Raw genomic sequence first — 23,826 nt, forward strand, 5'->3', positions numbered from 1 at the left:
CTGATCTTCATGCTTCCTTACATCACATTTCCAGATTACATGGCTTCTCAGTGTTTGGAATATCTATAGTTGCCAACAAAGAGAGAGTCATGAAGTTCCAGCCCTAGCTAGTAATATTTTCACCTAATTTAGGAAAGTCCAATTTAGAACCTAGTCCAGAAAAGTAGTAGAGAGGTGAAAATAATCCCAAGGGGCCTGCTTACTGTCCCTAAATTCACCATCCACCACTAGGGGGTAGATGATGAAAAAGGGCCCAGGCTGGAAGTGGTGGCTGTGGCATTTCTCCAAGGCAACGTTTAAGATTTGCCCATTTGAGGCATGGATTGGGATTAGAGCTCCATTTGCCTTGTTTGCCACATGATGGTCAATGGCCTGTGAAGCCTTTCAGAGGCTAGTGGCAGGGGACACAACAGATCTTGGTGGGGCTCAATCCCCTTTAGACCTCTCTCCTCCTCCTGAGCGTTCCTACCCATTTGGGGTGGAAAATGCAGGTTTCTATTCCTGCTACTTGGCAGCTGTAGGCTCCTACAAGCCACTTGCTGCTTTTACTCATGAGTGAAATGGGACTAATAAGAGCTCTACCTGTTGTGAGATTAACATACTTAATCAGCAGTCACGTGCTATTCAGATATGAGAATGGTCACTGTTTCTCTGCTGCTTCCTCTGCGTAGGAGAGAAGCCAAGCAGAAGCTCTTGCTGCTTCTAAGCCCCCCTCATCAACCCTGGAGCCCTGATCTACAAGTAAATAAAGGATGAGCAAGGAGGGAAGGAAATTGAACGTGTTAAATTCTTCTTTCTGATGGTTGTGAGGCTGACACCTGATTTCCCTCAGGCTGACTGTGATCACGCTTTAAGGCTTCAGGCACAGGATTATTTTCATGGCTGCTTACCATTAATTATATGGAGAAGCTACAACCCTAATCCGGAATCCTCTCTCTGGCAGCAGAAGTGTTTGATTTCTCCGAAGACACTTTTTATCTAAAATAAATAACCCAAACAGAAAACAAAACCCCATGCCTTTCTTGGACTGTACACAAGGCCCTGTGGTATACAATGAAGAGAGCTGGACTTGGATTCAAGTCCTGTCCCTTTTGAGCTGTGCGACACTATATATCTCTGAGTCTCCATTTGTAAAGTAGAAACCATATCAGTTCTGCTGCGCCCAAGACAGGGAGTCATTAAGAACCCGGACTAGCTTCAAAGGCTGGCTTTGCCATTGACTGGATACGTGATATCCGTCAGGTTAGTTAACCTTTCTGGGCCTCTGTTTTCTTACCTGTAAAATGGGCTAATAATTGTATCTAGTTCAGAGGATGATTGTGAGGAGTGAATTTTAAGGGCAGGTAAAGCATTTAGAATGGGACCTGGCCAGAGTAAGCTCAGGAGAAATCTTAGCTCTTATTACCAAGTATGTAAACAACACTTAAGGACCAAAATGCACTCAGCATACGGTTTCAACAGTTTCACGGACAAATAAACATCTCAGCTTTGCAGCGCAAAGTCACCGTTGCAAGAAGACAACTAGCCCATGCAGGGTCTTCTCAGGGAAAAGTCAGGAGGTGCTCCCTTGATGCCAGAGTGTTGGAGAGGGCTCGGCAGAGGGCCCAGAGGAGGGCCAGGGCCTCAGCTCGGCAGAAAACTCAGCTGTGAGGGAGGGGAGGGTGCGGGGAGGAGGGGAGGGGGCGCAGGAAGGTGACAGACTCCCGGGGAATGGCACAGACCCTGGAGACAGAAATGGCGAAAATGGTTAAGAGCCCTCTGCTGGGGGGAGCCCAGTCAGGTAGCAGACAGCCAGGACAAGGAGAGGGGAAGCATGTGAAAGGGACACCAAGTCTAGGTGAGATCATGTCTGGAACCAGAGGATGAAGCAGTTTATATTTAAATAGTTATGGCAAGACAACACCCCCACATTACACCATCCATTCTCATTCAAGTTCTTTGGGAGGAAGTAAACATTATGGAAGTGTTAATTGCTATTCAGTTTCAAATTTAAGTCTGCATTTGTACAGAGGAGTCTAGGAGATGGCACATTTTCCTTGACACATTATTAGGTAAAGGCTTTCTAAATAACTGGCTGGGGGCGCACCGCCCCCCGCCCCCCCCCCACCCCCCCCCCCCCGGCCCAGGCAGAAGTTGCTGAGTGCTTCCTGGTCGTGGTCTGGTCCTTTCCAGGTCTTCCGAGCTCCCGAAAGCTGTGGGACGAGGAGCAGATCCTATTGGTGGTGCCCCGTGGCCCCAGCTCCCGGGGACCGTTACCGAGAGCGGCCGCCGCGGCTCAGCGCTTCCCGCGGGCTTCGGCCTCGGCCGCGCGGGTCCCGAGGACGCGCTCCCGGCACGCGAGGGCCGGGCAGGCCCCCTGCTGGGTGGCGGCGACCCTGCAGCCACCCGGACCCCGGCTGCGGCGACGGAGCCGCAGCGGGCTTCCCCGTCGGAGCTTCGGTGCCTGTCTCCGGGCGGCCGGGGGCCGTTCGGGCACGCCCAGGGCCCCGGGAGCCGGAGCAGCGCCCGCGGGCTGCGGGAGCCTCAGCCGCTCCGGCCTCTGGCACCTCCCCAAGCCCCGGGACGCCGCAGCGGTCCCCGGGATCCGCGGGCGGGCGCGGCGGGGCGGGGCGCGCGCCCACCCCTTGCTGGGTCTGCAGTCACCCCTCGGCTCCGCGAGCGCGTCCTCTCCCCCCGCGGGGCCAGCGCCGCGCAGCCTAAGCGCCGCGCCCCCGCACCCCACCCCCGCGCCCCGGCGCCGCGCGCAGCACCGCCCCGCGCCCCGCAGCGCCATCTAGGGGCCGGGCACCGCCTTTCCCGCCCGGGGCGCCCCCCCCCCCCTCCCTCCGCGCGCGTCGCCCCTCGCGCCTGCCCGAGGGCGCCCCGGCGGCGGGGGGCGGCCCGGGCCCGGGGCAGACGCGGGGCGGGCGGCCGCGGGGAAGCGCGCGATGGCAGCGACGGGCGTCCGCGGGCGGCGAGGCGGCGGCGGCGGCGGCGGCGGCGGGCGGCGCGAGGAGCCCCTGTGATTGGCACAGCCCGAGCCGGAGGAGGCGGCGCGGGGAGGGCGGAGGAGGAGGAGGAGGAGGAGGAGGAGGAGGAGGAGGAAGGCGGCGGCGGCGCGCGGCGGCGGCGGCGGCGGCTCGGCGGCGGCTCGGCGGCGGCTGGGAGCTGCGCCTTCCACCTCTCCAGCCCCGGCAGCACGGGGGCGGCCGCCGCGGGCCCGGGGCGGGGACAGCACGCAGCCTCGCCGCGCTCACCCCCGCCCGGCAGCGGCCCCGGCTCCCGGGGCGAGCGGGAAAGCGGCGGCGGCGGCGGCGGCGGCGGCGGCGGCGGCGGGGGAAGGATGCAGGGGAAGAAGCCGGGCGGCTCGTCGGGCGGCGGCCGGAGCGGCGAGCTGCAGGGGGACGAGGCGCAGAGGAACAAGAAGAAGAAAAAGAAGGTGTCCTGCTTCTCCAACATCAAGATCTTCCTAGTGTCCGAGTGCGCCCTGATGCTGGCGCAGGGCACGGTGGGCGCCTACCTGGTGAGTCCCCGTGCCGACTCCGCGGCGGGCCGGCTGGCACGGGGGGGGCCGCCCGGGCCCGGGGGCACCGGGCATGACCTCGGCGCGGCCCGCGCGGCGCGGCGCGGGGGTTGGCGAGTGGTGCAGCGGCGGCCGCCGGGGGAGCTGCCGGCCCGGGCTGCCGGGGAGCCGGGAGCGGGCGGGACCGCGGATGCCGGCAGCGGCCCGCGCGGCCGGCGGGGGCCGGGTGCCCGGGGACGGGAGGCGGCCGGCGGGTGGGCGTGAAGCCCTGCCTGCCCCCGCCGGGAGAGCGCGGCCGGAGGCTGACTCCGGGAGCCCCCTGCTTGGGGAGGCAGGCGGCGCGGTTTTGAGGTGACCTGCACATGGGGAGAAGAGCCGTGAGCATCCTTCGTCCTCTACTCTCCATTCCAGCCGCCTGGAGAACAAATCCATTTTGCATCATTTTCTCCGAGCGCTTTCCCCGTGCGCCAGTTACGGGGGGATTTAACAGCTCAGAGTGTGGCCCCGACCCGAGCCCGGGCTGCAGGGGGATAGTCCCCCTCCGTATCCCGATGGCCATCTTCGGGCGTCTGGGATAAAGTTACATGCAGTACCTGGAGAGCAGCTGCGAGTTTGTGTAGTTCTGCGCCCCACGCTCAGACCTCGATGCCTCAGCGTGGTCTCTCGCCCACAAGGGGGTTGCAGCATTTTGCACTGTGTGCATCTATTTCATTTGCCTTCCAAAAGGGCATATTGGTGCTCAGACGGCCCAGGGGTGCGTAACATATCAGAGGAAACAGCATGTAGTGACTCAGCAACTGTTAAATACCTACTTTGTCGCTTTGTCCTGCCCTGCGCAGGTGGTCCTGACTTGAGTTCCAGGAGAGTGCACTTCCAGACCCCAGGACAGCCCTGCCTACGCAGGAGGAGATTCCCCCCCACCACACACACACACACAGTGTATAGTGTTCAGCCATCACTTGGTGATTGACCCACAACTGGAATCAAATGGCAGTGACTTTGTTAGTGAACAAGTTTGACGAAGGTAGAATTGGACAAGATTTTGCCTACTGGATAGCCGCATCCCCAGATAGATCCATGCTCTTCCTGCTGTACCTGGGATCCCTCCTTCCTGGCCTTGGGATACAGTTAATGGGAGCCAAACTGCTGAGACAGGGCACCATTCATAAATTGTCTCCAAAGACTCGGGGGCTTGCTGTCAGAGGAAACTACGGACAGGTTTGGTCTCTAGTGCGAGGTAAAGTCAGTTTTGTGGTTCCGAGAGAGGGTTGTTTGAGCTCAGCTCTCTGTTCCTGGGGTGACAAACTTACCCGGCTTCTGAAAATCAGATGCATTTCGTTTGCTCCTTGTGAGATGAAAGTGTTTGAAATCCCTGTCTCTGTGCATCCTTGACTTGTGTGCTGCAGGTGAACCCTGTGGCCAAAAGCGTATTTTCTTTTCTGTTTGGATATACGTTTGCACTTTTCTCTGTATTTACAGTACAGGCAATACCTGTGGCCCTGGGGAGTTCTGACATAGGGATGACTGTGTCTTGGTTGGGAGGGGGGGTGGTCAGTTTATCAGACCTTTCATGGAGAGAATTTGACTGTTACGATATTAAAATAGGTATGTGCATTACCAGGATGCAAATGCATGTTAACAAAATATTTGTGCGTCTGTATTGGGAGCATATGCAAAGTATGTACTACCTAACCTGGCCTGTGTTTGAGGAGGTAGTTAGTATATCAACAGTTGCCTTCAGTTGTTAGCCTGAAACCAGTTTTGTTCAGTGGAGTGCATTATTCATGTGTGGCGAACAGCAACAGAACTTTTTGCGCCATGAATTATAAAGGCATGGGCTTAGTTTTAGCTCACAATGATCTAAGGGTTTTAGAAAGGCATGAGGCTGGGTAGCCTAAGTTACATTATAAAGTTAAGATGCAGAGGGCTGGTGGTGAGGGGGGTATGTAGAGGCGGGGCTGGCGTCAGGAGATAGGAAGTTGACTTTCATCCCAGAAGAGGCGAGTGGCAGGCTGTCCACCTGGTGAAGGTGGAAGGGGGGGGGGGTTCCTGCTGGCACTTTCAGCCTGGGCTGATAGCCCGGTTCAGAGGGGTAGGGTAACCCGAGTCAACAGGTGACCAGCAGAGAGCAGATGGGGGCCCAGGAGAGGACAGGCCTAGGAAATTGAATTCATTTTGATTACTAGGAGTGGAGGCGAAATGGCTCCGAGCTCTGCCTTGCCCGGTTGCCCTGGACTCTCCATTGTCATCTGAACCTCATGAAAATAAATAGTTTGCTTGCCAGGCTTGACCGAATCAGCTCGCTGTGGGTTTTGCTCTTCTGGGCCACTTGGGGGTTTTCTGTTCATCTGTTATTTTTTTTTTTTAATTTTTTTTTTTAAATTTATTTATTTATGATAGTCACACAGAGAGAGAGAGAGGCAGAGACACAGGCAGAGGGAGAAGCAGGCTCCATGCACCGGGAGTCCGACGTGGGATTCGATCCCGGGTCTCCAGGATCGCGCCCTGGGCCAAAGGCAGGCGCCAAACCGCTGCGCCACCCAGGGATCCCTGTTATTTTGGAGGTAGAATACAAAGTTTGCTATTCTTTCAGGTGTATGAGGCTTCTTTATGGATAACTTGGGAATAAAACATTGTTAGGATGCAGGAAAAGCAAATTCCTCCTTGTTAATGCATCATGGCTTTTTTAAGAAACCGGAGAGCTTGCTTCTGTAGGTGATCACACACACGGGATCGGTGTGCAAAGTGTGTGTTATATATGATCTCTGCATTGGCAGTCAGCCTGTCCCTCTGATGAAGCATTTTCAGATACCTGAGGAAGGGCACACCTTGGGACACACAGCCAGCAATGCTTGCTTTGATGGATGGGGGGTGGTCGAAAGTTCTATACCAGGGATGTTATTTCCTATTTGATCCCAGTAGTCTATACAGCTAGCTTCTTATTTTGTCTTCCCAGATGCTTTTTTTTTTTTTTTGTACATTTAGAGACTTCATTTCATTTCTCCCTTTACTTTTTGAAAAGACAGATTCCCCGGTGTCTTCAATGACACTAGTGTATAGGCTTTTCAATGGCAGAACTGAAGCAGGAAGTTGTCTGTGATTTGAGAAGCAACTTTGAAAAGCAGGACTTTGTGTATGTGTATGTGAGTGTATATGTACATGTGTGTGTATGTGTGTGTGTGTGTGTGTGTGTGTGTTTTCTCTCAAGAACCTGCATAGAGAGGAAACTCTAGGGAGACTTGTATATAAGACAAACACTAATTGTTATTCTGAGCAAGGAACCAGCTTTTTGCCTGGATGTGGGGTTCTCCCAGGGGAGTGCAGAAGGCTATTGACCCTGACACTCAGACTCTGATCTGGGGAGATCAGGTAATCATCATGCAACCCCAGGGCAGCTGTGGATTCTGAAATCTCTTAACACTTGCAAGTGTTTGAGCTGGATATCATGCTTCAGAAAAGCCAACAGTCACAGGGCTGTTCTAGTCACTTCAATGGCCTCACTGTCCATGAAATATATATATTTTAGCACGAACCATTAAGACACCTGTCCAGTTTGATTGGCGTGGCTGTTGAGTAAAGAACACGCTTTTCCTTGACTTGGGTCTTTGCTTTGGTGGCTCCAATCTGAACTGACCTACTTGCAAGGATGTGACATCTGCTCAAGTCTCAGGCCCTTTGGAGCAGGCATAGGTCTGTGGGAGCTGCATGGAGAGCAAGGCATTTTGTGTGCACTTCATGGTGGTGTGTGGAGACCCACTGAGATGTTTCAGGCCATTCATGAGGACAGCCCTGAGTGTGGAGGTTCGCATATGTTCTAAAATTGCGGAGGACTGGGATAGATAAGGATGTATACAGGGAATGAAAGCCTCTGACACCTCTGGGCATCATGATTGAGGCTCCCATACAAGGGCATTTGAGTTTCTTCAGTATGAAAACTTGATGCAGCAGGTGGGGTCTCCAGGGTGCAGAGCGCAGGCTGGGCCTGTGACCCCAGGGGTGGGCATTTCCCTATTGAGAGTTTTGTACACATTGAGTCTGAGGTTGTGATGATGAGATAATGAGCAGGATGACTGAGTGCATATCATAGAGCTGTATCTCATTGATGTCGGTAGCCCCTTTTAAAAAATTTTAGGCCTGGGGCACCTGGGTGGCTTAGTGGTTGAGCATCTGCCTTTGGTTCAGGTCATGATCCTGGGGTCCTGGGATTGAGTCCTGCATCAGGCTCCCTGCAAGGAGCCTGCTTCTCCCTCTGTCTATGTCTCTGCCCCTCTCTCTGTGTCTCTCATGAATAAATAAATAAAATCTTTAAAAAGGAAAAAAAAAATTTAGGTCTGAGAACATTCTGTGGCTTGTGGTTACTGGTAAGGTGAAACTGCTGGCTGTATTCTTTTCCCCCTCCTAAAGAAGCATCGTTTTGAAGATGGGTTTTTGCGTCTCTTACCCAGAAGTAGACAGCTGAGAGACATTTTTAAAGTCCTTGTCAAATTAGTATGATGACTAAGGCGACTGTATTTTACTTAAATTATTTTACACACTTATGGTTAGTCAAAGTGACACATTCCCTGCCATTTGCGTAATTACTGTATAGCCCCAGGTAGTAAGAAAGAAAATTACCCTGATTTTTTTTTTCTTGCTGTTTGGTTGCAAATGTTCAGCTAATAATTATTTAGGGGAAAAAATGATTTCTGAAAATTTCTTCCAACTAGCTTTGTGTGCCCAGCTTAGTTTCCGTAGGGGTTTTCTCTTGTGTATTTAACAATCAAAGAATCTGTTGTGAGGGGAGCAAGATGTCTTTCCTGAATTTTGTAACTCTCCTGTATTTCTATTTTAGATTCCTTATAAAGAGGATGACCCAGAGGTGCTCCCTTGTTAATCAGATGACCAGCATTTAAACTCCTCTCCTTACCTGCTGCTGTAATAGGTATAGCTCTGTATTAAGCTGGATAAGTTTCCACTGGCACAAAGGCAGTTGGAGCAAGAGGGTCTCAGGATTTCTCTTGCTCACCGAAAGCAAGCATCTAAGTACTACCTTTGCTCAGGAATGCGCTCACTTAATGGACTGGGGATGAGTAAGTATAATGCAGCAAAAAAAAACCCAAAGAGGATACAGCCACATTGGATGAAGAAAAAGGCCTTGAATAAAGAAAAAAATATCTGTGAATGTTACCGCTTAATTGCAGACGTTGGTGTTCCTTTCAGAGTCTGTTCCAGGCCTCCTGCAGAAGCTGGGGGCAGTAGCAAGGAGTCCTGCTAAACTGACCCTGTTCCTTGGATTAAGGAGGGCTCCTTGAGGTGTCCGACAAGGAGGGCGGGGGCCGCCAGGTGGCTGGGCAGGCAGGTGTGTGGAAGGTGCTCACCCCTTGTTGGGGTAGAGAATAAAACTCTACCAGCAGTATTTCTACTTCTACTTGGCAAATACATTTAACTTGCACAGATTGAACTGCAACTCATCATTTAGTTAATAACCACATTCCTCTGAAGTAGAGTCAAAGTACTTATCACTTGTACTCACTTATATTTTCTAATTGTACTCTGAGATTTATGTTAATATATGCATCATATATTTATGTATATACATGTTCTTGGACGAGGCTACATACACCAGATATTGTGTGCTGTCCTTTTTGGAAGATGTTGAGGGGCACTTCAGTGGCAATTTTGATTGTATGGCTTAAACACAGATTTAGAACTCCCCCGAAGACGAGGCATCTATATTCTGTTCCATCTCAGAAATGTTTTTGGTAATCTGAAGGCCAGAAAGATGGCATCCTTGTTCTTGTAATTTAGTTTTGGTTTCTGTTTCTTTATGTGTATCTATGACATTGGTAATAAAGAGGAAAAAAAGAGTGGAATCAACTGACTTTGGTTCACAGGAGAAATGAATGGGTATGGTTTGAGAAACTTGTATTTTATAAACTCTTGTAACCTACGTGTTTATGTGTTAATGTAACAGGCCGTATTGCTGAATGGTTAAAACTCCAAATTAAATGGTGAAAACTTCCAGATGGACACTGATAAGCACCTGTGGCAGCTGTGGCTCAATGGATGAGCTTCAGGAGACCTGGGACCCATGTTCTCCCCTTCTCAGTTCTGTTTTCTTAGGCTGATTACTTAAACTCTCTGTGCCTTGGTTTTTCATTTTAAAACTGGGATCCTAATAGTACCTAGCCTCATAACAATGCTATGAGAATTCATGGAGTTGGTAACTTGTAAAGCACTTTGAATGCTAACTGGCACACAGTGCTTGATATATACTAGCTATTAATAATGGCATGGTTATACATATTTACTGCAAACATTCAGTTTGTAGCCCCAACAAATGAGAAATAAAACCATTTCAATCAAGTTTTGATTTGGGTGTAGCAAATTGTACACTCAAGTAGTTCCCTATTCTGCATGAACATTTTGTCTGGGAGGTAAAAGGTTTTTAGTAGTAAAAAAAAAAAAAGTACCAGTTGCTAATTCCATTTATTCCATTATAAATATAGCAATCCATTTTATCTTAAAGATGCTATAAAAATTACCAGTCATGTGGGCGAGGAGCTCACTATAGTAATTGTTATATTGAGCATTGATAGTCAGTGGGTACTTTGAGCTGGATGGAGCAGGGATGGTGTTCACACAGCTGGGAGGGGACAGGTGCCTTGGTGTCTCACTTTGGGAGGCCCTGTTATCTGTTGCTCTGCTCTGTGGCCACAGGATGGGGAGTACTTGACAGTCTTCTACATTGTACGCAGCTGAGGAGCAGTGAAAAGAGTTCTGGACTTGGAGTCAGAAGACCTGCAATTTGAACCTGGACCTGCAACTTACCAGTTCCTGGTGACTTGACTTACCTGTGCCCCAATATCCTCATCTGTCTTATAGGTGGTTGGGAGATTTAGATAAATGGATGCGTGATAGGGTGTTTCTCATAGAGTACAGGATTCAGTACTTGCTTTATCACTAGTGACATAACCCTACTCATTGACCTTGGCACAACAGAAGTCCTTCCCAGGGGCCGAGAGTTTGCTTCTTAAATCAGGGATCTAGGCCCTCGTAGCTTGCTCTGCTTCTCTGGAAGAAGAGTAGCCACTTCAAGGCAGCCTGGGGTGTCAGGAATCAGGATCAAGGGACATACGTTATGGAAATAGGCTGCCCTCTGGGCAACCTTGTTTGAGATGATGCCAGGGGGGGCTCAGGTGTTGTGCCACACCCACTGCCTCACCTTGATCCTCCTGCGGTACGAAGCGGGGTTGAGCAGGCACGATGTGGGCGTGCTCCTTATCTTGATCCTTTTCGGTTTTATAGAAGCTGAGGGAATGAGCTCTTGATAGGTGTTGTATCTCATTCCTCTGGATCATTCACCTTCACTGATGGTGATTGTGTAGGGGGCTACCTTTGCACAGAGCCACCCACTTTTCCTCCCCAGGTCTGACCTCTGTCCCTGGGAAGGATGAGGAAGGAACCAGGTTCCTCTCAGTGAACCAAACTGCTGTAGGTATTAGGGGTGAGATCTTCGATTCATGCTTGAGTGCCACAGGCTTCCCGAGAGAGCATATGCTCTCTCTGAGTACCACTGCATCCACAAACCCTGGTGCCTTGGTGTCGACCTCACTGAGGAGGAGGCCTTATCTGCTTCCCAAGGCCCTGGACCTTCTGTGGCCACAACTGTTCAGTGGGCAAGCTCAGGGGGCTTTCTTCATAGGCATTCCAGGGACCGTAGACAGAACGGAAACCTTCCACTGGGTGCAGGCGGCATCTCTGCAGTTGGCTATTTCCAGCCTCTTTATTTCTGTTCTTTGTGGCTTTGAGCCGAAGCTTTCTGAAAAGGGAAGCCCTTCCTAACAGAGAGTTTAGCAGCTCAGTTTTTTTTTTTAATTTTTTAATTTTTTTAATGGAAGTGATGATAACCAAGCCAGCTGTTTCCTGAAGTGACCAGGCATTCCCCTTTGAAAAGGGAATAGTTACTTCACCAAGACGTAATAGCTGGTCATTAATATTGTTTTGGACTTCGTACAAAAGTCTCATTTATGACTTCTGGTCAACACTTACTGAAAATATTTAAAAGCCAAAGGCAACATAGGTTGCTGCAAGCCATAGTTTTTGTATTGGGCTGGTGGGGGAGGGCTGGCTAGGGTGGATCCCACTCTTCCCCTCTACCTTCATGATTTGGTTCCTAAATAACCTGGCAGTATATTCCAATACTCTATTCTTCTGGGATGTCATATCCCCGGTGGCATTTCAAGATACCTGGTCACAGAATGGAAGGGTATCAAACATAACAGGGATGTCTTCTTTCCTTAGTGTTGGATTTTGTTAAAATCTTACCACAGGCGCTCTGTGAGTCCTGGAGGCAAACTGTGGCCACAGCCCATCCAAGCTGGCAGGGGTGCAACTGCTGCATTCCTAGGGTTTGGTGGCACGTCTGAGTTACTGTGCAATAGAATGGGTCCATTCTTTGTGTCTCTCCATCCGTCCACACTCCCTTTGTGAGTTCTGTACGATGCACGGTAGCAGGTTCTCATTTGTCTGGCAAATTGCCCTTTGGGACGGGTCTTCGGGTGATGAACCTGGCTGTCCAGGTGACCCTGGACATTTTTTGTTGGTAGGTCTAAAGCCCTTTGTGGCTCTCACTTCCTGGCCACCCGAGCTCCCGGCTAGGCAGAGTGAGCAGAAAAAGGAAGGAATCTAGGAATGCCTGGGTGGCTCAGTGGTTGGGCCTCTGCCTTTGGCTCAGGGTGTCATCCTGGAATCTCGGGATAGAATCCCACATCAGGCTTTCTGCATGGAGCCTGCCTCTCCTCCCTCTGCCTGTGTCTCTGCCTCTCTCTCTGTGTCTCTTGTGAATAAATAAATAAAATCTTTAAAAAAAAAAAAAAAAGGGAAGTTGCCAAGAGCAGGCTTTCAACAAATCGTCCTGGGGAATATAATAGAATATTAGGCAAACTCCTCCCTCAGTCCCTGCCCACACAACTACAGGAACTTAAGCAAGATAGAAATGATTATTTTTACCTCCATTCCTGCACTGGCAAGGTTGGTGTAGGGAGAACAGTGTCACGATGGTGCTTTTCAATTAAAGACTATTGTAAAATGTTCTTGGGAATGGCTATTGTCTCTCCCTCCCCCCCCCCCCCCCACTCTGGAAAAAGCTTATATAAAATAGGCACTGCTCCCTCTCTAATTGTTGGATTTGCTCCCCCATCCTGACATTGCCGCTTCCCCATCTTGGGCTGATTAGAATGAGAAATTACCACCTTGAATATCAGCAAGTCGAAATTGGAAAGCTGCCCTCTGATTATATAAGCTTTCAACCACTGTACCTGAAATCTCGTGTTTACCTTGCTGAGACTTCTCTTAATGAAGATAGGGATTTCTAAGCAGCATGGACCCATATGTTTTTTATTATGTAAGCTTCAATGATTGTGATGCAACCTGTAAAATAAAGAGTGGTGTTGATTAGTTCATCTCTCCGTTGGCTTTTTGGGTCAGAGAATTATTGGAAGTAGACTCACAGAACCACCTAGAGCTCTCCCCCTGGAACTTGACCGCCCGCTGCTTCACCACAAGCACCTTCTCCCTGGAGGTGCACCGGTGTGCCCTGGGTCTGTGGTCATCGTGACTCTCAAGGTCGCAGAGGGCAGGTGCCCATGGAGGCTTGAGAGATGGCTTGTGCAGTTCAGCGGTGTGTCTGGGAACACAACCACTGTGATCGTGTTGGGCCTCATGCTTTGGCCATTTCATTTCCCTAAGTGCTGCTGTGATGGCCTTTGGAATGTATTTTGTCTTGTTTTGCATAACGTGCTGGTGTCTTGCTGTGGCTCATACTGTCGTCTTACGTGTGTGAGGTGCACAGCACGGCACACCACATGGTCCATTCCAGATTTTCAGCCTCCTGAACTATAGACAGCATCTTATTTTGTGGCCAGGGTGGGTGCTGGGAGAAAAGACTGAAAGGAGACTAGACTAGTTGAAACAGGTCTAGGAGAGCTTCAGATAGGCCTCTGCTGTCATTATGCAAAACACTGAGGGCAAGACTCACAATCTATTATGTGATTTATTATGTGGCGTGTTGCACTGCCTCCCCAGTGTGGTAAATACTATATCGGCTGGGAGGCTTCACATGCCAACAGTTTTTCAGCCAGCCAAAGGGAGGATATCTTTTGGAAACAGAAACCATAAATTAACACCTTCGCTTTACCTTTGCCAATCCATGGAGATGCATATAAATTGAAAAGTCCGTAAGCAGTTTCCTAGCTCTGCTGCTGGCGGTTGATGGGAGCAGATGGGGAGGGCCTTCTTGCTGCACATGGGCTTAGAGTGGTGTGGGGAGCCAGTGGCACTTGGGCTAAAAGCACGTGCAGCTCTGTGAACCTTCTGAGATGCACAGGTGCAATGGGTTGTCTAATTGACATACCATCCCTGTGTCCCAAGGTTGGCCTTGGCTTGTGTTCTTAGGCCTCTTTAACAATAACATTGCCCAGGGGCACCTGGGTGGCTCAATCGGTTAAGTGTCTGCCTTGGGCTCAGGTCATGATCCCAGAATCATCGGATCAAGTCCTGCAGAGGGCTTCGTGGGGAGCCTACTTCTCCCTCTGCCTGCTGCTCCCCCGGCTTGTGCTCTTTCTCTGTCAAATAAATAAAATCTTTAAAAAACCCAAAACTTCGTCCAAACTCTGCACCTGTTGCTTTCATCTTAGGCAAAATCAGGGCACAGGAGTAAGTACTTTCCCTAAATGTGTGATTCCGCCTTCCAGAGCTAGCCCACATTAACCAGCAGGGGTGAGCAGTAAGAAGAGTTTTATTTTTGGAGATAATGATTCTAAACACATATAAATAAAAATAATAGTTTGGTGAATACTGGGAAAAACCCAGTATTTTAAGACTTCTGTCTTTTAAAATATTCTTCTTTTTTTTTTTTTTTTAAGCAGACTCTGTTTTCTAAAAGGCATCATATCTATTCCTAATTGGGCGAGCAGATAAAAATACAGATGTTTGTATTTCTCTTGTCTTCTGATACTTCAGATTTCACTGGGGAATCCTTTTGTCGCTTAAGGGCCAAGGCAGCAATTAATACCTCAAGGGTTCCTGGCACCCAAGGCTGTCAGGGAGACTACTGTGCATGACAAGGGACACATTTTAGATCCCCCAAAAGAAAGCCGAGTGTTCTTGTGTTATGGCCTGTCACCTCTGTAACTGCTTTTCTCATTGTGCCAGATGAGCCAAGCCCCAGTGGTCATGGTGGTCAGCTCAGCTCTGTTGCCTCCTGGTTGTTCATTAATTTTCTTCTTGCCTCCCTGTGTGAGCCCCTGACTCCATAGGGCTACGCTCCACCAACCCCAGCAGGATGTCACAGACAGATCTGTGAGGCCTCTGTGAGGGAGTGCTCCCCGGAGTCAAAATCCTGGTCACTCCCCAGTAGGACTCTCATGCCCGGCTTCTGCACAGGCATTGTCGGTATCTGACTACCAGCTCCTTCCTTTGTTGGCTTCCCACCAGCCTCATTCAGGGGGTAATACAGCTGAGCTCTCCGTTAGGGCCCTCAGGCCAGAGAGACCTGGTCCCACCTTGGACCATGGGCTGCATGTTAATTCTAGCCCTCCTGGACCCTGTTGTATTTTATTGGGGAGTGGGGTCTTCAAATTCTGTTTAAACATTTTCCTCCTGTGGAGTTCAGAGGGTGGTAGGGGTACTGTTAGACATTTTCCTCTATCTCAGATGTTAGATTAAATTTTGATTATATCTTCTCCCTTAGATATAGAAAGGTGTGACACGACGTACAAAGAAAGTGACTTTGACTGTTTATCCTCTGGAGGTGGACCTGGACTGAGTGGTAGAAAGGTGGATGATATGAATGTGTCTCCCAATGTGTTTCTGAACAAAGAAATGGGGTGTATTGGTTCCCTGGGGTTCTGCTGAAATAAATGACCACAAACTAGTTTAGAATAACTAACTAGGCTTAGAATAGCAGATTTATTTTCTGGTGGTCTTGGAGGCCAGGGGTCTGAAATCAAGGTGTCGGCAGAGCCAAGCTTCTTCTGCGATTCTGGGTAGAATGCTTTCTTGCTTCCTTATAGCTTCTGGTGGTGGCCCTTGATCTTTGATGATATTCCCTTAGGTAGTCTCTGCTCCCCTCCCCTATGTGACTCTGAGGTCAAATAGCATTTTCTTGCTGTGTCTTCTCTCTTCCTCTTAGAAGGACACCATTCATATTGGATTAGGGCCACCCCTAATGACCTCATCTTACCTTAACTACATCTGCTAAGGCCTTGTTGCAAATAGGGTCACATACCAGGAATTAGGACTTCAACACGGTCCTTTTTGGGAGAATCAATTCAACCTGTAATACCACAGGAGAAAAATAGCAAGGGATCCATAAGCGGTCTGATAGTACAAAAAAGGAAAGAAAAAGAAAGAAAAGACAGACTCTTTGCCCATTTTAGGGTTTTGGGTTGGGTAGGAAGATTATGGGATGCTATTGGTTGGCGTATCATTTTTTACAGAAATGCTACCCTATGACAGTCCTTGTTTCCTTTCTGAATAAGTAAGGGGATAACTCTGTTTCTGTCTGTGAGGTGGCGGGTAGGGTAGGCTGTGGGAGTGAGCCTGATTTGCATTAATGAATAGCTTTGAACAAACCCTTTCCTGATTCTGGGCATAGCTGAGTGTGGGGATTGGCCTGTCTGAGTACGGCATCTGATTAAGGGAAATGCATGTTAAAAAAAAACCATCCTAGAAATACACGTGGGTGAGCATTATGTGTGTATATATTTAGAGTGTGTGTAGTACATCTCTCCCGCTCCCTACACCCGGGACTCCTTAAAAGGAACCAGGCCCAGTGAAATGTCCAGCTGGCCCCGTCCCCTCCCTGAAGTCCTATCTGATTCGGTGAGACTGGAAGAGAATTTTATCACTGTGCCATCCATCCCAGGTCTGGTCAGATATGTGTTCCATTAGGGCCAGACACCTGTATTCTGATCTGATTCATCTCCATGTTTTTCTTGGTGGTGGTGGGAGCTGTCTGATTCTCGGAGTTTCTTAGCTTTCGCTCCTTTTAAAAGGCTTCAGTTTAGTCTCTGCTAAACTAATTATCTTGGACAACTTCTTTAAGTGCTTGTGAGCAACATTGACTTCAGTAAGGCATGTTTTTGGCCCTCGCGGAGTTTATATATCCTGGTGGGAGGGATGGCATGTTTATATTTTTTTCACTAATGACTCATTCATTCGGGCCAGGCAGCAGCTCTAACCTCGGAGAGCCTTCCAGCTGGTCCAGCCGTATCTGCTTCTGCAGGACAATGAAGTCTCCACCATGGAAGCCACGTGTTGGGTCAAGATGTGAGGTGGTGTTGGAGATGGGCCTGTGGGTAGAAGAGGAGATTGTTTATGGTTGCACATGTAAAATAATTTTCTCAACCTTAGAGTAGATCCAAGGGAAATAAGATGTCAGGCTGACGTGGCAAGAGTCTGCCTAGGAGAGCCTTTGCAGGTGGGATGGGAATAGCCTCGACGGAGAAGGGGCAGGCTAGGAAAACAGGGCCATAGCTACATACAGGAGCATGTCAGGACTAGCACCGGAGACTGTTCAGCCAGCAGTGTGGGGGCTGTCGCACCTCTCTTGGCAAGGCTTATATCCCTTGCCCCTAGCTTTGAAGCAGTGCCCTAAAATGCTGCGAGGGGCCACTCTGCCAGCATATGGAAGGAAGCAGGGCATTCTCAGACTTAGCTAGAAGCAAGCATGGCCACATCGCATGACATAGCCAAGGGGCTGAAGGACGCTGGTTGTCCCAGAACGCTGTGCTCACCGGGATGGGGGCAGGGGAGGAGGAGGGAGAGCTGTAGCATCCACACACAATGGCACCTCTGTATCCAGCCTCTCTTTTGAGTTATCTTCAAATGAGATTTCTGCAAGATGAGCTAAAATTAGGAAAAGGTCCTATCGTATTTGACTTTTTTTTTTAAAAACCCTTTAGCTTGGCCTCGGATGTATCAGTTCTGGCTAACTTTAAAGCTGGTAACAGAACAAACTGTGTTCACACACAGGAAATGTCTCCAAACAAAAAGTGGGCGTGCAGTTTACAGTTTAAAAATTGGATGGAGGCCATTCAAAATTCCCCTCCTGTTCTCCTTGAGAAGGACTTGGCAAACTGCTGAGAGGGGGCATTCCTCCTTGGAGTAACTGTGAGGGTCCAGAGGGAAGCCATCCTCTGAGCAGAGCCAAATGGCTACAGGGATGAGGGGGCTCGGAGGCTGGTGGGGCTGCATGCCCTTCATCTTCACGTCCTAGGCAGAGGGCACATGAAGTCTGGCCAGAATGCCTCTGGCCTATTGGCCCACACCTGTTGCCCACAGATGGCTGATCCCAACATAGGCTGAGACAGCTCAGGAACCCTGTGTGGCCTTATCACTTGGCTCTACCATTAATTTGAACTTCAAGTTTATGCTTGTGGCTTTTTTCTTAATATAGGGACCTTATTGTTTTACTTATTACATAAGGACTACATGTGTTGAAAATTTGGAAAATATAAATAAACATAGATACAATTAAAAAAAAAAAAAGAAGCATCATCAATAATGCCAGAACCTGGAGGTATCCTCTCAAGATTTTTGGTGCCCATGCTTTCAATCTCTGGGTCTACCTGTGTTTCTTTGTGACTTTGAGGACAGAGTACAGGTGACCCTAACAGGGTTAGGGGCATCAACACCCACCTGCCTTCCTGCACCATCGAAAACCTGTGGGTGACTTTTGACTCCCTCAGAATGTAACTACTAATAGCCTACTGTTGACTGGAAGCCTTACTGATAACAAGGTTGGTTAACATATATTTTGTATGTTATATGTTATTATATACTGTATTCTTACAATCAAGTAAGCTACAGGAAAGAAAAGGTTATTAAGAAAATCATAAGGAGAGAAAATACATTTATAGTACTATATGTACTTAATGGGAGAAAATCTGCATACAAGCGGACCTGTATAGTTCACATCTGCCCATTAATTTGGGCAAATGACTTTACTTCTCATTTGTATCTCTAAGATTGGCATGGTACTTATACCTACTTCACACTGATGAATGAGGTAATCCATTCAGAGTGCTTAGCCGTGCCTCTGCAGTATGTTACACTTGTTATATATTATTCTATAATAAAATCAGATCACACTGCACATTCTATTTAAGAATATACTCTTTCCCCTAAACCATTGTGATTACTTTTCTGTAACATTAGATGCTCTTTGGTGTCATGGTTATAAAGAAAAATGACCCTACTGTTTCTGTAATATATACATGTTTCTGTAATATGATAAATATTTGTTAGGAAGAATTTTATTTATTTATTTATTTTTAAAGATTTTATTTATTTAGTGAGCACATAAATGGGGGGAGGGGCAGAGGGAGAGAGAGAATCTCAAGCCGACTCTCTGCTGAGCGTGCAGTCTGATGCAGGGCTCAATTCCAGGACATGGAGATCAGGACCTGAGCTGAAATCAAGAGTCAGATACTTAACCGACTAAGCTACCCAAGCACCCCCACCATGAAGAATTTTAAAAACGAAGAAAAGTTCAGATAAAAATATTTTAGGAAATTCTAAATCTTACCATTCAGATATAACATTTTGATGTTCGAGGGGTGATAATTAATTACCTTTCTATTCCCCCCCCCCACCACCAATTAATAATCAGTTGTGTGGTAGACGTGTCAGCCAGCCACAGGGATATGAAAATATCAGCTTAGATTTTGTATGGAGAAATTTGGAGTTTGAAATGCAAAACTCCGTTTGTGGCTAGATTCAGGCTTCTCACTACTTTGCTCCTGGTCAGAATGATAGGTTGACTCTGCAGGGATGAGAAAATATATAAATGTATTTTCTCTTCCTTAAGCTCAGGTAAGCTTACGTCCTGCAGGACCACAGAATGCGTGCATCCTGAGGACTCTTTACAAAAGGGGAGGAAAAGGAAGAGGTTAGGGCAAGCCTGCTAGCCTTCCTTTCACAACTTTATTGATCAGATAAGCCTTGCTAGCCCTCTTTGGGGAGAACTGAATGAGGAAGTCAGAAGAGCAGTCCGTTATTCTTTGTTTCTTCCAGAAAGTAGAGGTTCTCTAGTATGAATAGAGATATGGATTCTGAGAAGAGAAAAGAGTAACTCCCTCTTAGAATTATCATTAACAGTATATCATTTCAGAGTTCTTTCTGTTCTTCCAAGGAAGATCAGCTGGCTGGCTAGATATACTTTGTAAAATATATGTCCTTGAAATACAAAGTAGAAAATTTAACTTCTTCAGATTTAACAGAAGACTTAATTAAAATGTGGAAGAAATAACTGCCTTCTACCCTTGAATGTTGCCATAGAAGAGTCCAAGGCCAGCCTGCTTTGTCTTCCTTTATAGATTATGTGCTCCTGGGTAAGATGCTGGAGGAACTCCCTCTGGGTATCTGACTTAACCACAATGTATATTACTACTGCATGAGGTATGTTACATATTTGTGGCACTCCCTGTGTTTTTTCAGTGGACAGATTTAATTATTAGTGTCAGGAAAATTTTCTTTTTTCTTTTTTCTTTTTCTTTTTTTTTTTTTTTTGAGAATTTTCTTATATTGTCTCTGACCTTTCTTGGTTCTTTTTGGAGTGAGTTCTCTGCTATAAGGACACCAGTTATCTGTATGTTGGATGGTCTTTGAACTCCATACTTGTATTTTTTTTGTTTTGTTTTGTTTTGATTGCTTGGATCACTTGTTTTTATCCATATTCACTTTTTATTTTAGTTTTCCAGTAGTCAGTAAATTGATGTGAAGCCATCTTTCTTTAGTTCACTGTAGATTTTACTTTATTAATTTTTAACTTTTTAATGTTTAAATAGTACCAATTTATTTCTTTCGGTCTACAATCTCTTTTTTCCCCTTCTTTGCTTTTTTGTTGTTGTTGTTAATGTTGCCTTTGAGTTCTCAATTTATTGAGTTCTCAATTTATTGTACTCATATTCATATTAAGTTCTGTGGCTTAAAGATCTTTTGAGGGGATTCCTCTTCTTGGGTTCTGTTTTCCTTTAGACTGAATTCTTTGTTTTTGATACAGTGTTTCATTTGTCCTTTCTTCCAGGTTTCTGTGTTGGTAGAGACCAGACCTTTTTGTTTGCTTTTTTCTACTCTGTAGAAATACTGAGTGTGTCTAAGCAGATCTTTGTTATTCTGGGTGTGGGCAGATTGGTTGATTTGAAGCCTCTTTTTTGCCCCCTTAACCACCCAGTTAAAATTCAATGTCTGGCTTTTTTGTTTCTGTTCATGCTTTCCGCACCCTGAGGGCCTACAGAGCATCCTGGACTGGCTAAACTATAGCAGGTGGTGTGCACGGTGCTGACTAGATGTGGCTGGATGTTGGCTTGGTGGCTTTTACTTCTGGGATGTTTTAAAGGTTATTTTAGGTGGGTTCAGTCTTATTATGTGGGAGTACACACTGCATGCCCTTGGGCAGTATTCTCTGGCCTCTGATCAGCCCCGAATTTCACTGTGTACTCCGAGAGCCTTTACTTCTTCCCAGCTGAAGTAATCAGCATCATGGTTCATGGCCTTGTTTTTATCCTTTTCTTCTTAGTGGATGTTTTCACTATTCTCTGGTCAGAAAAGAGGAATATATTGATACTTACTCATGCTTTTCTCCAGGTCTGGTGATATTAATGAAAACTCTCTGGTTATTTATTTAGTCACTAGTTCTTCATCCTGAGGGCAGTGGATACAGGGTTTTGAGCCTTGCTATGCCATACCATTCTGTTCCAGAATCTTCCTTTACTTTCCCTGGCAGGCAGTATTTGAATTTTATGACATTGAGATGTGTTCATTTTTTGTTTGTTTGTTTGTTTTCATTTTATTTTGACTGGTGATTTTAAAAAATTTCTCCTTTTATTTATTTATTTTTTTTTTGGTCAGATTTTGGAAGAGTAAGATTTTGTGCAGAAGTTTCTACCATTTTACTTGAGAAATACCTTGTATCACTTTAAAACTTTGCATAATATTATATTGTAAATAGGTTGTTTACTGCTTTGTTTTGCCAACATAAATCCAGATTTCCTCATTATTTTTTTGTTTTGCTTTTTAGAATTGTAATATAGGTTGATGAGATTAGGGGTATGGTCACAGTTGTGGAGAGGGGACTGTTTTCTGAGGGTCTTTTGTGTGCCAGGGAGCCTGTGAGTAGTCTGATTTGATTCTCACAACAACCCTGTGAGGTAACTGCCATTATTTCTGCTTCTGGTTTACAGATAAGGAGATGAGGGCTCAGAGAAGTTGAATACCTTGCTCAGAGTGACACCAGTAGTGTTTGATCTTTGGTCTCTCAGCTTTACCTTGCTTTGAAATTCCTTTCTTTTCCTCAAACCACACCTCCTTAAGAAATCACAGCCCACTGGAATACTTAAGCATGCTTGGTGTTTTGATATAATTTTAACATGTTACTACTTGTAAGAGAACACTGTTCTTTTTCTTTTTTTAAACTGGTAGTGAATTTTGAACATGACTTCACTGGGGCTAGAGAACTGTGTTCTCTCTCTTTTCACTGTGAGTACAAAATGGCATTTGTAGGAGATATGAGCTCTGAAAATAAGTCTTTGTACATTCCATGTCATGTCACAGGGCCCCTGCTCTGGGCATGTTGTTACCTGTGCACTCACCCCTCAACTGTGTTTCTTCCTCTGAACAGCCAGACACTCAAAAACAAGGGCCATTATGTAAGAATCCGGCCCTAACGGCCCCCACAAAATTACACACTGCTCCATGCCAGTGTGAACAGACACTCTAATTAATGTTTACTTCTTCACCAAATGGTCATTTTATAAGACCTTAGTACAAAATCACATGTCCCGTATTCAAAAAGTATTCCGCAGGACCTGTGGACAGTAACATTTCGATGTGTACCGAAAGACTCCTGATTGGGTTGTCATTTATTTATTTTATTGTCAAAAATGAAAATACGATGCCTGTCTTATCTATGTGGAATGTATAATGAGTTTCAAAGTATTGTCATGGATTATGTCATTTCAGCTATATGGCAATCCAGGGAGATAGGTGGAGTATTTTTGACTGACTTTTACTTTTAACTCTTTATTATAAGTTCTCAAACAAAGCAGAAAAATAGAAATTATAGTGCAGTGAATACCCATATACTTGCCAGTTAGGATTGAACAGTTGAACAATGTATTGAACAATACACACACACACGCATATATACACACATACAAATATATATACATATACTTTTTTTTAACCACCTTAAAGGACATTATAGAAAGGACATGTCACATTTAAATACCTAAATACTTCATTATGATTCCACATACAGTATGATCATATCCTTATAAAACCACAGCCTTATTACCCCTCCCAAGAAGGTAACTATTCCCTCATTTGAACTAATATTCAGATCTCTCCAGATGTTCCCAAAATATCTTCATTGGCGTTGCTATTGACTTCCATTGCTCCATACCTAGCTCAATCTCCAGAATGCTCCACCTATTTTTTAGGCAACCAAAAACCAAGGAAAGATCCTGCATTTCATTTGTTAGATGACTTTTATTTTCTGTTTTTCTTTTTTTAATTTTTTTTATTGTAGCAAAATATACATAACATGAAACTTAGCATCTTTAACACTTTTTATAAGATTTATTTATTTATTTATTTATTTATTTGAGAGAGAGAGTGACGGGGAGAGGCAGAGGAAGAGGGAGACAAAATCTTAAGCAGACTGTGGTGAGCACGGAACCCAGGGTAGGGCTCAGTCTCACAACCCTGAGATCATGACCTGAGCTGAAACCAAGAGTTTGATGCTTAACCAACAGTGCCACCCAAGCATGTCAGCGTTTTTAAGTGTACAGTTCACTGACATTAAGTACATTTATATTCTTGTGCCATCATCACCACCATCCATCTCCAGAACTCTTTCTGTCTTGAAAAACTGAAACTCCGTATCCATTAAACACTACCTCCATTCCCTTCTCCCTTCCAGTCTCTGGCAACCACCATCCTACCTGCTGACTCTGTGAATTTGATCACTCTAGATGCCCCATGTAAATGGGATCGTACAGTGTTTGTTCTCTTGTGTCTGGCTTGTTTCATTTAGCATCACATCTTCAAAGTTCATGTGTGTTGTGGCCTGTACCACAATTACCTTCCTTTTTACAGCTGAGTAGTATTTTATTGCATGGAGGTACCACATTTTGCTTCATTCATCCGATGATGGTTGCTTCCACAATTTAGCTGTTGTGAAGTAATGCTGCTGTGAATGTGAGTGTACAATGTTCAGCCTCTTTTAATCTAGAATAGCTCTTCCCCCTTTTCCTACCATGTCCACTTTTTGAAGATGT

At 46.6% G+C, this 23,826-nt stretch overlaps 1 protein-coding gene across 2 annotated transcripts in view; it reads left to right on the forward strand.

Annotated features, from left to right (window-relative positions):
- The first annotated feature begins 3,299 nt into the window (after positions 1-3,299).
- Positions 3,300-23,826, forward strand: part of SLCO3A1 (solute carrier organic anion transporter family member 3A1) — a 303,404-nt gene continuing 282,877 nt past the window's right edge. For both annotated transcript variants that reach the window (XM_055326459.1, XM_055326458.1), the window contains exon 1: positions 3,300-3,502. In XM_055326459.1, coding sequence (XP_055182434.1) covers positions 3,323-3,502 — 180 coding nt within the window. In that variant the 5' untranslated portion in view covers positions 3,300-3,322. The remainder of the gene's footprint in view (positions 3,503-23,826) is intronic.

This window comes from Nyctereutes procyonoides, unplaced genomic scaffold, assembly GCF_905146905.1.
Source record: "Nyctereutes procyonoides isolate TBG_1078 unplaced genomic scaffold, NYPRO_anot_genome, whole genome shotgun sequence".
Taxonomy (NCBI): Eukaryota; Metazoa; Chordata; class Mammalia; order Carnivora; family Canidae; genus Nyctereutes; species Nyctereutes procyonoides.